Source organism: Salmo salar, chromosome ssa12 (assembly GCF_905237065.1).
Source record: "Salmo salar chromosome ssa12, Ssal_v3.1, whole genome shotgun sequence".
In the NCBI taxonomy this organism is placed as follows: domain Eukaryota; kingdom Metazoa; phylum Chordata; class Actinopteri; order Salmoniformes; family Salmonidae; genus Salmo; species Salmo salar.
In genome coordinates this window covers 89,520,394-89,533,219 of record NC_059453.1, presented here as the reverse complement: position 1 = coordinate 89,533,219, position 12,826 = coordinate 89,520,394, and the positions used below count along the sequence as shown (strand labels likewise).

The 12,826-nt window shown below is 42.0% G+C and overlaps 1 protein-coding gene across 3 annotated transcripts in view; it reads right to left on the bottom strand.

Moving 5' to 3' along the window:
* The window catches only part of LOC106566080 (SRSF protein kinase 1), a 72,864-nt gene extending 61,287 nt beyond the window's left edge, over positions 1 to 11,577 (bottom strand). For 2 of the 3 annotated variants that reach the window (XM_014133905.2, XM_014133907.2), the window contains exon 1: positions 445 to 639. In XM_014133905.2, coding sequence (XP_013989380.1) covers positions 445 to 515 — 71 coding nt within the window. In that variant the 5' untranslated portion in view covers positions 516 to 639. Of the gene's footprint in view, positions 1 to 444; positions 640 to 10,586; positions 10,642 to 11,471 lie in introns of those variants that run through there. The other variant, XM_014133906.2, reaches the window with a different exon arrangement.
* Positions 11,578 to 12,826: the final 1,249 nt, after the last annotated feature.

Sequence of the window (12,826 nt, the reverse complement as noted above, 5' to 3'; positions counted from 1 at the left end):
AAAAACATGGTTTTCAATTTGTCATTATGGGGTATTTTGTGTAGATGGGTGAGAATTTCATTTAAGGTTAGTGAGGCAATTAAAATGTGATGACTAAAATGTGACTAAAACAAAATAACATTTATTTGACTAAAACGGCCCACTGTCATTTTGACAATAACTAGACTAAAGCGTTATTTAAATGTGACTAAGACCTAATTATATTTTAGTCTAAAAAAAAGAGAGACAAAATTAGGCCTAACAGGGATGGAGTCAGAGCCGGCCCTAGATTTGAGGGGAAAGAGAGGAGAGAGACAAGAGAGGAGAGGGATGAGGGGAGAAAGAGAGAGAGAGGGAAGGAGGGAGGGGGGGAGAGAGTGAGAGGGAGGGCGGGGAGCAATCGAGAACGAGTGAGATGGGATAATTAAGTCCTACTTAATGAAAACAGTCAAATCTGCAACTCACTTGCACCTCAGGCCGGTGGCCAGCTTGACCACGGTGGTATTGAGAGAGACGATCCAGTCAAGGAGCCACATGGCCCAGGGGACTCTCGGCCAGACTGACCAAGGAACGGTGCTCTAATCTGGGGCTCGCTCACCACGCCGCTCCCCTCTCCGGCTCTCCTCTTCTCTGTACCACACCAGAACTGAACACACTGCGCTGCCTGCTCAGCTAATATTACTGAGCTGGGGGGGGGGGGGGGGGGGGGAAGCGAGCAGGACTCGGACGAATGGGAGGGGGGAAGGAGAGGCAAGTTGTGAGAAATGAGAGAAGAATGAATGAGAGAGAGGGCGAGGTAAGATGCGAAGGGAGAGAGGGCGAGGTAAGATGCGAAGGGAGAGAGGGCGAGGTAAGATGCGAAGGGAGAGAGGGCGAGGTAAGATGCGAAGGGAGAGAGGGCGAGGTAAGATGCGAAGGGAGAGAGGGCGAGGTAAGATGTGAAGAGATGGGTAGAAGATGGGAATGTAAAGACAGTTGAAGTTGTGTAGACCATCGTAGGGCAACCAGACAAAGCCTGAGGACAGGAGGCAGCGTGTGTTTCCCCCTGATCCCTGGAAGCAAAGTAGGTGTGTAGGTGTGTGTGCGCGCGAGACAGTGAGATCTGCAGTATCCCAAAAACACAGACGAGGCAGAGGCGCAGTCCCTCTTCATACTGAAGCTACCAAGACCCTAGGCACTAGTTACAAAGATTGGGATGTGTGTGTGCCGTAGTGTCCTCACTTCAGCAGCCTTACGTAACAGAGTCCTCTGAGGGCCGGGGCTCAGCCGTTTGGAGAGCAACCGCCAACCTAGACACTTTTTTATTTAACCCTCATTTTACCAGGTAAGTTGACTGAGAACACATTCTCATGTACATCAACGACCTGGGGTATAGTTACAGGGGATGAATGAGCCAATTGGAAGCACACACACACGCTTGTAGAGAGCAAACCCCGTCCCCAATCAACTTCACAAGCGTGGGACCACAAAACTCTGGGACCACAAAACTCTATTCCAAGGGGCGACGCTCCATGATATCTAATGATTCCTGAAGACAACGCACCATCTATCTCGGTCGGTCCTCTACATACAACACAACCCTACAGCTCCACAGGCCTTCAGGCCCTATGAGCACTGCTCTCTCCCTCAGAGCCCAAAACACCACAGCAGATGAGTATGTGTGAGCTCAGAGGAGAGAAGGCTAATCGAGCCCTCCCTGAATCTCAAAAGGCAGTGCTCTGGCTAGAGCGCCGTCTCCCTGAATCTCAAAAGGCTAGAGAGCCATCTCCCTGAATCTCAGAGGCTTGGTGAGAACATAAAGTAGCCAGCCAGGCCCCGCTGGTTCGTCATGTGTTTATGCCCTATAAGCTCTATTTTTGTGGCCTCTGGTACATTCTAATGCCTTGACTCCATCTGAAACGTAAAACACTTTGATTTCACCTCCCAGATTGGAAAAATTTGTTGTGGTATTGTGTAGAAAGACATGACTTTTGATTTTTTTTAAATGACTGAATATGTATGAATTCAGTGTGTTGGTTATTTTGATTATTGTCTACGTCTAGATGATCATGGTTGTGTTTCCCAAAAGCATTGTACCATTAAGATCCTTTAGTTTCAGTGGAATTAACATGGACCAAAGATCCTACCATGCTTTAGGGAAACCCAGCCAAGGACTATTTCCTAAGTAAGATAACATTAAAACATTTAACTTGTCTTCTCTTGAGATTAACCCCTAGAGTCTATTTCTGTAGCCCCTCAGAAATCTAATTAGCATAATAATAATACTAAAATCCCCATCCAAATCTGCCAGTTTAAGCTACATCCGCCAATGTCCCCCTTCCACATCGGAGGTGAAAGGTGACAGAGCTAAAGCGAAGTTTGACAGACCATGAGAGATCACAAAAATGAAGAAAAAAAAACATCTGTAGCGTCCAAACGGTTTGGCCTAGAAACTATTATGACCTGTGGAAAGATGAGTGTTTTGCTCTACGACCGCCATTAGCGTCGCGGGACTAGTCTGAAGTCGGGTACATCCGATCTGCTGTCAGTACCATCCAAACAGTTTGGGCTACACACTAATATGGAAAGGTGAGTCTCACACGAACGTGTAGATGTCGGGTTGTTTTGTTCTAGGACACCCACAAGCCTCACAAGACTAGTCTGAAGGTAGCTGGGTACCAGTTAAAAACATTCATGGAAGTACAAATGGGAGATAATATAGTACTTAAAATATGAGGCTAAATACATTTGGGAAAATGGTTTCCTGATCTTTCTTATACATCTCAGATATAGGACAGACACTTCAGAACAAACTTCATTTAGATTTTTGGGGGGGGGAATGTCCGTTTATCCATGTATGATGCTGTTTTTCAATGCGTTTATGGGCTAGAAGCATTAAGGTCAAATTCAATGTTTCATCAAATAATTATTTTATACCTTAAGGGGCCATAAAACTCCAAATCAAATAGCTAAATGATCCTTGGTATGACCATCTTAACCTGTTGGGGCTAGGGGGCAGTATTTTCACGGCTGGATAAAAAACGTACCCGATTTAATCTGGTTACTAATCCTACCCAGTAACTAGAATATGCATATACTTATTATATATGGATAGAAAACACCCTAAAGTTTCTAAAACTGTTTGAATGGTGTCTGTGAGTATAACAGAACTCATTTGGCAGGCAAAACCCTGAGACAGATTCTGACAGGAAGTGGATACCTGATGTGTTGAATTACCTTTAAGCCTATGCCATTGAAACACACAGGGGCTTATTAATGTTTTGGCACTTCCTATTGCTTCCACTAGATGTCACCAGCCTTTAAAGTGTTTTGAGTCTTCTACTGTGAGATCTGACCGAACAAGAGCCTTGGAACGGTGATGGCCGATTAGACTCTGGCGCGCGAGGTCATGTTGGGTACCCTCGTTCCAATACGTTTTAAAAGAGAATGCATTCGTCCACCTTGAATATTATTCATGTTCTGGTTAAAAAAAGGCACTAATGATTTATGCTATACAATGTTCGACATGTTTGAACGAACGTGAAGTCCGGAGGGCTTAGATCATGTGCTAACAACACGGAGCTTTTTGGACATAAATGAGCTTTTTTGAACAAAACTACATTTGTTATGGACCTGGGATTCCTGGAAGTGACATCTGATGAAGAGAATCAAAGGTAATGGATTGGTTAGATTAAGGAGATGTTTATCTTTCAAAGGGTGTAAGATAGTTAGTTGTATGTTTGAAAAATTTGAATTTTGACATTTATTTGGTTTCAAATTTGCCGCTCTTGAAATGCACCTGCTGTTGATAGGGTGCACCACGGGTGGTACGCTAGCGTCCCACATAGCCCCAAGAGGTTTTAAAACAATTCCATATGTTATCTTAGTAGAAACCCCCTCCCCTGGTTTAGACTCGAGGGTTTTAAAGTCTTATTTTACACTTTTGCTGCAAGATATTAAATGCCACAATGATTGTTCTTCAAATTATGTATTTAATTAAAACAGAAAAATGAAGTAAATAGCTCATATTCTAAAAATAAATTGATGGTTTTGTTTTTCCAGGTGTCCGTTTGACCAATTTATTCTCACTCTCTAAATACGAAGTGAAAAACGTAGCTGGCTAAAAAAAAAATGAGTCTGTAAGCAGCTGATTAGCCGACGCTAATGAAAAACACTGGTGTGTGTATGGGGACAGGCCGAAGACAGATGTGTCTCTAATGAAAAGGCTCTTTGCCGTTAACCCTGTAGTGATTGCAGCCAGAAGTCCCCTCCAAACACAGGAGGTATTCAGTGAAAGCATAAGAATGACTATCGTCATGACCACTGTCATCAGGAATAATGTCAACGGTCGTTTAAATATATTCATTAATGATCAGTAACAGCAGCACTCAGGACTGGTGCCTTCTCTACTACCCCCAGGGTAGTGAAGGAGGGGTGGAAGCCTCTTCACACACTATTGAGATGCAGCCCTGGATGCAGGAATGCCTGCACCAGGACAGCTTTCACTTCACATGTCAGTGGAAGTGATTGAGTCAACAGGGTCATTCTTAATGTCCAGTGCCCTTTGGGCCTACATTTATTGGGGGAGAAAAGTAAATAAAAAATGTGATTTAAGCAATAAGGCCCGAGGAGGTGTGGTATATGGTGAATATACCACGGCTAAGGCCTGTTCTTAAGCACGACACAATGCAGAGTGCCTGGATACAGCCCTTAGCCGTGGTATATTAGCCATATATCACAAACCCCAGAGGTGACTTATTATTATAAACTGGTTCCCAAGGTAATTAGACCAGTAAAAATAAATGTCATACCCGAGGTATACCACGGCTGTCAGCCAATCAGCATTCGGGGCTCGAATCACCCAGTTTATTTATTTATTAATTAATAAATATATATATTTCACATACACAACTGGTCAAAAGTTTGGACACACCTACTCATTCAAGGGTTTCTTTATTTTTTACATTGTAGAATAATAGTGAAGACGTCAAAACTATGAAATAACACATATGGAATCATGTAGTAACCCAAAAAAATAATCAAGAAATATCTAAATATATATAATTTTTCAGATTCTTCAAATAGCCACTCTTTGCCTTGATGACAGCTTTGCACACGCTTGGCATTCTCTCATCCAGCTTCATGAGGTAATCACCTGGAATGCATTTCAATTAACAGGTGTGCCTTAAAAGTGAATTTGTGAAATTTCTTTCCTTCTTAATGCATTTGAGCCAATCAGTTGTGTTGTGACAAGATGTGGTGGGGGGGGGGGGTATACACAGAAGGTAGCCCTATTTGGTAAAAGAGCAAGTCCATATTATGGCAATGACAGCTAAAATGAGCAAAGAGAAACAGTCCATCATTACATTCTGACATGAAGATCAGTCAATAGGGAAAATGTCAATAACTTTGAAAGTTTCTTCAAGTGCAGTCGCAAAAACCATCAACGTCACACCCTGATCCGTTTCACCTGTCTTTGTGTTTGTCTCCACCCCCCTCCCATCTTCCCCATTATCCGTGTCTTTGTGACGCCGTGTGGGTGAACGGATGTTCTCCGCATGTGTGGTTCCCACTGTGAAGCATGGAGGAGGTGGTGTGATGGTGTGGGGCTGCTATTCTGGTGGCACTGTCTGTGAGTTACTTAGAATTCAAGGCACACTTAACCAGCATGGCTACCACAGTATTCTGCAGTAATGCACCATTTCATCTGGTTTGGGCTTAGTGGGACTATAAGTTGTTTTTCTACAGGACCAACACACCTCCAGGATATTTGACCAAGGAGAGTGATGGAGTGCTGCATCAGATGACCTGGCCTCCACAATCACCTGACCTCAACCCAATTGAGATGGTTTGGGATGAGTTGGACTGCAGAATGAAGGAAAAACAGCCAACAAGTGCTCAGCATATGTGCAAAATCCTTTTTTTATTTTGTACTTAACCTTTATTTAACTAGTCAAGTCTAGTAAGAACAAATTCTTATTTACAATGACGGCCTACCAAAAGGCAAAAGGCCTCCTGCGGGGACGGGGCCCTGGGATTAAATATATATATATTTTTTTAATACAATATAAATATAGGACAAAACACACATCACAACAAGCGAGAGACAACACTACATGAAGAGAGACCTATAAGACAACAAGGCAGCAAAACATGACAAAACAGCATGGTAGCAACACAACAACATGGTAGCAACTAGAGGTCGACCAATTAATCGGCATGGCCGATTAATTAGGGTCGAATTCAAGTTTTCATAACCACCGGTATTTTTGGACGCCGATTACATTGCACTCCACGAGGACACTACGTGGCAGGCTGACCACCTGTTACGCGAGCACAGCAAGGAGCCACGGTAAGTTGCTAGCTAGCATTAAACTTATAAAAAACTATCGACCTTAACATAATCACTAGTTAACTACACATGGTTGATAATATTACTAGTTTAACTAGCTTGTCCTGCGTTGCAAATAATAAATGCGGTGCCTGTTAATTTCTCATCAAATCACAGCCTACTTCGCCAACAGGGGATGATTTAACAAGCACATTCGCTAAAAAAGCACCATTGTTGCACCAATGTACCTAACCATAAACATCAATGCCTTTCTTACAATCAATACACAAATATATATTTTCTTAACCTGCATATTTAGTTAAAAGAAATTCATGTTAGCAGGTAATATTAACTAGGGAATTTGTGTCACTTCTCTTGCGTTCTGTGCAACAGAGTCAGGGTATATGCAGCAGTTTGGGCCGCCTGGCTCGTTGCGAACTGTGTGAAGACTATTTCTTCCTAACAAAGACCGTAATTAATTTGCCAGAATTGTACATAATTATGACATAACATTGAAGGTTGTGCAATGTAACAGCAATATTTAGACTTAGGGATGCCACCCGTTAGATAAAATACGGAACGGTTCCGTATAAACGTTTTGTTTTCGAAATGATAGTTCCCAGATTTGACCATATTAATGACCTAAGGCTCGTATTTCTGTGTGTTATTATAATTAAGTCTATGATTTGATAGAGCAGTCTGACTGAGTGGTGGTAGGCAGCAGCAGGCTCGTAAGCATTCATTCAAACAGCACTTTACTGTGTTTGCCAGCAGCTCTTCAAGCCTATCAACTCCCGAGATTAGGCTGGCAATACTAAAGTACCTATTAGAACATCCAATAGTCAAAGCTATATGAAATATCCAATAGTCAAAAGGTATATGAAATACAAATGTATAGAAAAATAGTTCTATAATAACTACAACCTAAAACATCTTAACTGGGAATATTGAAGACTCGTGTTAAAAGGAACCACCAGCTTTCATATGTTCTCATGTTCTGAGCAAGGAACTTAAACGTTAGCCTTTTTACATGGCACATACTACACTTTTATTTTCTTCTCCAACACTGTGTTTTTGCATTATTTAAACCCAATTGAACATGTTTCATTATTTATTTGAGACTAAATTGATTTTTATTCATGTATTAAGTTAAAATAAAAGTGTTCATTCAGTATTGCTGTAATCGTCATTATTACAAACATACACATAAAAATCTGCCGATTAATCGTATCGTCTTTTTTTGATCCTCCAGTAACCAGTATCGTTGTTGAAAAATCATAATCGGTCGACCTCTAGTAGCAACTCAAAAACATGGTACAAACATTACTGGGCAAAGTCAACAGCACAAAGGTCAAGAAGGTATTGACAACAATTCATCATACAAAGCAGCCACAACTGTCAGAACAACTGTTCAAGACTGTTGGAAATGCATTCCTCATGAAGCTGGTTGAGAGAATACCAAGAGCGCGCAAAGCTGTCATCAAGGCAAAGGGTGGTCACTTTGAAGAATCTCAAATATAAAATATTTTGATGTGTTTAACACTTTTGGTTACTCCATGATTCCATGTGTTATTTCATAGTGTTGATGTCTTCACTATTATTCTACAATGTAGAAAATAGTACAAATGAAGAAAAACCCTTGAATGAGTAGGTGTCCAAACTTTTGACTGGTACTGTATATTTATGAGAAAAAAAGACATTTGAATTTCAGAAAAACATATTGGTCAAGCTCAGGCACTTCATTTTGTTGGTGCATTTCCAAACCTGTTGGTGCACAATCCTAACAGGGTGGAAATTTGGAGCCTAAATTTGCCAGAGCTCTGAAAGATTGAGCTAGCCAAACGGTGAACACTAACAAGATTTTAACCTCTATAAAGCATACTTTCACATTTGAATTATGTCTATAATTATACCTAACACCTGATTTTGCCTAACAGGGTGGAAATTGATGAGTGAGACATACAAACTAACATGAAACATAAAACTGAGTGTTTATTTATTCACCTTTGAAATTATTCCCACCAAAGAAATGACACTTCCTGAATGTGTCGTCATTGTAGGAAGGGGTTGTTTTCTTACAGGAGAGATACAAACTAACAGGGTGGAAAGGGATATTAGGGACACAGAAAATCTTAATAAAAATAAATATAAAAACCATGAAAATGCGTTTTGACAAGACCAGGGACATAAAATGAATAAAGAAAATAAATATTTTAAGCTTAAATTTCTCATGAAAGCTGATGAATACTACCCGGGGAAATGGCAAAATTCGCCAGACATCCACTGAAAGAAAGTGTTCAAAGGGCATAAAATTCCCTTTCAAGATCCACATTTTTGTGTTCGGGTAAAGGACACCTGACATATTTAAAGCCTTTTGGAAACCACATTTTACACTAAATAAGAAGAAATATGTCCTGGGGACGGAAAAGGCACCGCAACCACACAAATCAGGATGAGGAACGCAATGAATTAAAAAAACCTAACACCAGGCAGCTGCCAATTTTGCTCTGCCCGGAGTACCCCTGATGTACCCCCCCCTCATGTGCATTTTACCAGTAGGCCTATGGTCTCATGAGTCTTCTCAATTACCCCATTTGGATAGGCCAAGTACCCCTAGGGGTCCCATTACCCCTGGTTGGGAACCACTGCACTACATGACCAAAAGTATGTGGACACCTGCTTGTCGAACATCTCATTCACAAATCATGGCCATTAATATGGAGCTGTTCCCCCCCTTTGCTGCTATAACAGCCTCTACTATTCTGGGAAGGCTTTCCACTAGATGTGGGAACGTTGCTGCGGGGGACTTGCTTCCATTCAGCCACATGAGCATTAGTGAGGTTGGGCACTGATGTTGGGCGATTAGGCCTGGCTCGCAGTCGACGTTCCAATTCATCCCAAAGGTGTTCAACAGGGTTGAGGTCAGGGCACTGTGCAAGCCAGTCAATTTCTTCCACACTGATAGACAAACCATTTCTATACAGCCCTTGCTTTGTGCATGGGGGAATTGTCATGCTGAAACAGGAAAAGGCCTTCCCTGAACTGTTGCCACAAAGTTGGAAGCACAGAATCATCTAGAATGTCCTTATATGCTGTCAGATGAAGAGTGATTCATCACTCCAAAGAACGCGTTTCCACTGCTCCAGAGTCCAATGGCGGCAAACTTTCCACCACTCCAGCCGACGCTTGGCATTGCGCATGATGATCTTAGGCTTGTGTGCGGCTGCTCGGCAATTTCATGAAGCTCCCAACGAACAGTTATTGTACTGACGTTCCATACCATCTCTGGAAGCAACTCGATAGTGAGTGTTGCAATAGAGGACCGACAATTTTTACGCACTTCAGCACTTGGCGGTCCTATTCTGTGAGCTTGTGTGGCCTACCACTTTGCGTCTGAGCCGTTGTTGCTCCTAGACGTGTCCACTTCACAATAACAGCACTTACAGTTGACCAGGGCAGCTCTAGCTGCTCAAACATTTGACAAACTTACTTGTTGGAAAGCTGGCATCCTATGACATTGAAAATCTCTGAGCTCTTCAGTAAGGCCATTCTACTACCAATGTTTGTCTATGAAGATTGTGTAACCGATGTGAAATGGCCAGTTAGTTGGCGGTGGTGCGCGCTAATAGCGTTTCAATCGGTGACGTCACTCGCTCTGAGACTTGAAGTAGGGTTTCCCCTTGCGTTGCAAGGGCCGCGGCTTTTGTTGCGCGATGGGTAACGATGCTTTGTGGGTGTCAGTTGTTGATGTGTGCAAGGGTCCCTGGTTCGAGCCCGGGTTGGGGCGAAGAGAGGGACGGAACCTACACTGTTACAATTGCATGGCTGTGTGTTTGATTATATACAGCTTTCGGTTGAGGCTGAAATAGCCTAATCTAATTTTACGGGGTGTCCACATACTTTTACATATAAAAAGTATATATAGTCATCAATCAAATGTATTTATAATGCCCATGTTACATCAGCAGATGTCAAAGTGCTATACAGAAAAAAAGTGTACATAAATGATTGCTTTATGTAATGTTCACCAGTTCCATGTCTGGACTCATGGCAGTTCATGACTGTTCGTGTGCTGCCCGGCTGACCCTACACTTTCAATTCAGTTATGCACAGCCTTTACAAAAAAAGATTGCTGCTTTGAAACTGCAGTAGACTGTGGTATTTTGAACGCAGTAATTGGAGAATAACTGCAGTTATACTGCACTCTTGACTGCAGTATTTTTTTTCGTAAGGGAGAAAAGCACTCGACAATTCATATGGCTAACTAACCAACAAAAGTTACTAGTTAGGTACTCACTTTTTGCCGGGTTTCTTAGTCTTTGTCCTTTTCTTCCTCGCCTGCAGTGCAAGAACTGTCACAGGGATAGACGACAAAATACCATTTAATTCAGGAGAACCCTCACTTTCATGAAAATATTAGTTAGTTAGCAGGAGGTGTATCAAGCTAGCTAGTTACATATAATATTGATAGCAGGCTATAGCTAAAACACCAGTGAGACTTTTTGTATCCCTGGTTTTCGCTATGCAAAGTGTTTGCATAAATTACAAGTGTGGAAGAAACTAAAATAGCAGCACAGATACTGGTAACTACCGTTAGCGATAACGACAGCTGCAAAAATGGACAGACTTAACCAGCTACAACATATAGCTAGTTATAGTTAACACAGATGGGTTTTGTTTATTCACTTAGACAAACGAGTTTAATAATCTGTTTATAAAAACGTCAGAAATCAGGATGAAGCAAAACTGAGATTGTCGACGTTTATTTGGGCGCCTGTACTCCTGCTGAAAACACGACTGACGCCCAAAACGATATTTCTTTCCAGAATGTTTACAATCTGAGTTAAGGGTTTAGTTAAAGCAGTGGTCAGTTTTAGTTATTTTTTTGCTAGTCTGTTTAAGCGTCAGCGGTGTCCTTAGTCTCTCCCCCTCCACTCAGGCGCTGTGCAAATTAGCAACTCTTGCTAGCTTCACAGCTCATTTTAGCTAGCATGTGGTGGCTAGCCAGCTACAACGCGTGGTTCGCTATTGTTCAGTTTAGCAAAAAGAAAAATGCTCTGCCTTGACAACACCTTTAATAACAGTCATATGTCCAAAATCAACGGCTTCAGTCCGTTGGCGTATTACTGTGCGCATACACTGATACTATTCCTTTAACATCCCTATTGTTTGGACAGGTTACCTTTCCTTTCCATGCTGTAAGCGAGGCAGCGGCTGCAGTTAGAGCTGAACTTAAGCGGTAGGGTTTCAGTGTAGCGGTCTGCGCATGCGCTCCTACCCGAGGAAAAAACTTCAACTAACTTTCACTACTGACCACGACCACTTATGGTCTGTGTCCCTTGGTAGAGCGATCAAACAAAATGAATCATTTATGGAAAAAATAAATGTGTTTATGGATCCTATTGCTTTATGATTATATCGAATCTTATTACCTGAATAAAACGTACTCCTGGTTCACTTGCCCCCCCCAAAAAAACGATAATCGTTAATCAAGCAAATGTGGCCTACTGTAGGCCAAGTCTAGGTCTACTTTATTTATAACGGGAAGTTTGTCATGCATTTGATCTATTCTGTACATTTTCCACACGCCTTCATAGCATGCAGGTTGGATGATACACTGTCAAGTGCCAACCTGTCCAACACCAGTGTATTAGCTTCACCTAGTGGTACCAGTATGCACACACACCGATCAGTACAAGTATAGATTCTTAAATAGCTGGTTCATCTGAGGTAAAAGTGTTACTTTCCTACTATATATGCCAGGTGAGGGGGGACATGTCGTTGTCGCTAACAATGACTAACTGCCATATGGGGAATCGTAAGTGACTTGCTTCAGCTAGTTTCATCTTGATACCAGGGGTGAAAGTAAGTTAGTACGGTCAGGTAAGGCACCCCGTCAAAATAAATACTGGGGGTACGCCGTACCGGTAAAACCACAATCAATACAACATTACCAAAAAACTCTAGGCTATTATACCATTATTTATGTCAGCCGCATGACTGGAATTGACTGGAAACCGGGTGGTATATGCTACAAATTGTGTTGTGGTTTCAGATGAGCGGCCGAGAACGAGGCGCACGTGGACAGTGGATGCATTAATTCAGGCTACAAGTGTAGGCAATCGCATAATGTCATTACAATGTCTCTTTCCATTCATCAAATTGCGGATGCACAAGTGCTCTGTTGGGGTTAGGATGCTGAAATTATTTTGTGAGTGGACATGCGCCGGTAGCCTACAGGAGCGCCTTTGTTAAGTGATTGTTCGACAATCAGATGAAAACGTCATGAATGGTTGTGTTTATGCCACATTAAAAAGGCATGGGCGGCGTGTCCATAAGGCTAGGGGAAGCTTTCCCTAAAGTAAGCTTCCTAAAAAAAAAAGCTGTTGATTGTTTAAAATTGCATAGCCTATAGTCAGAAGGGCCCACAATTTGGGCAGTGCCTGCTGCAAATACACTGAACTAAAATATAAATGCAACACGTAAAGTGTTGGTCCCATGTTTCATGAGCTGAAATAAAACATCCCAGACATTTTG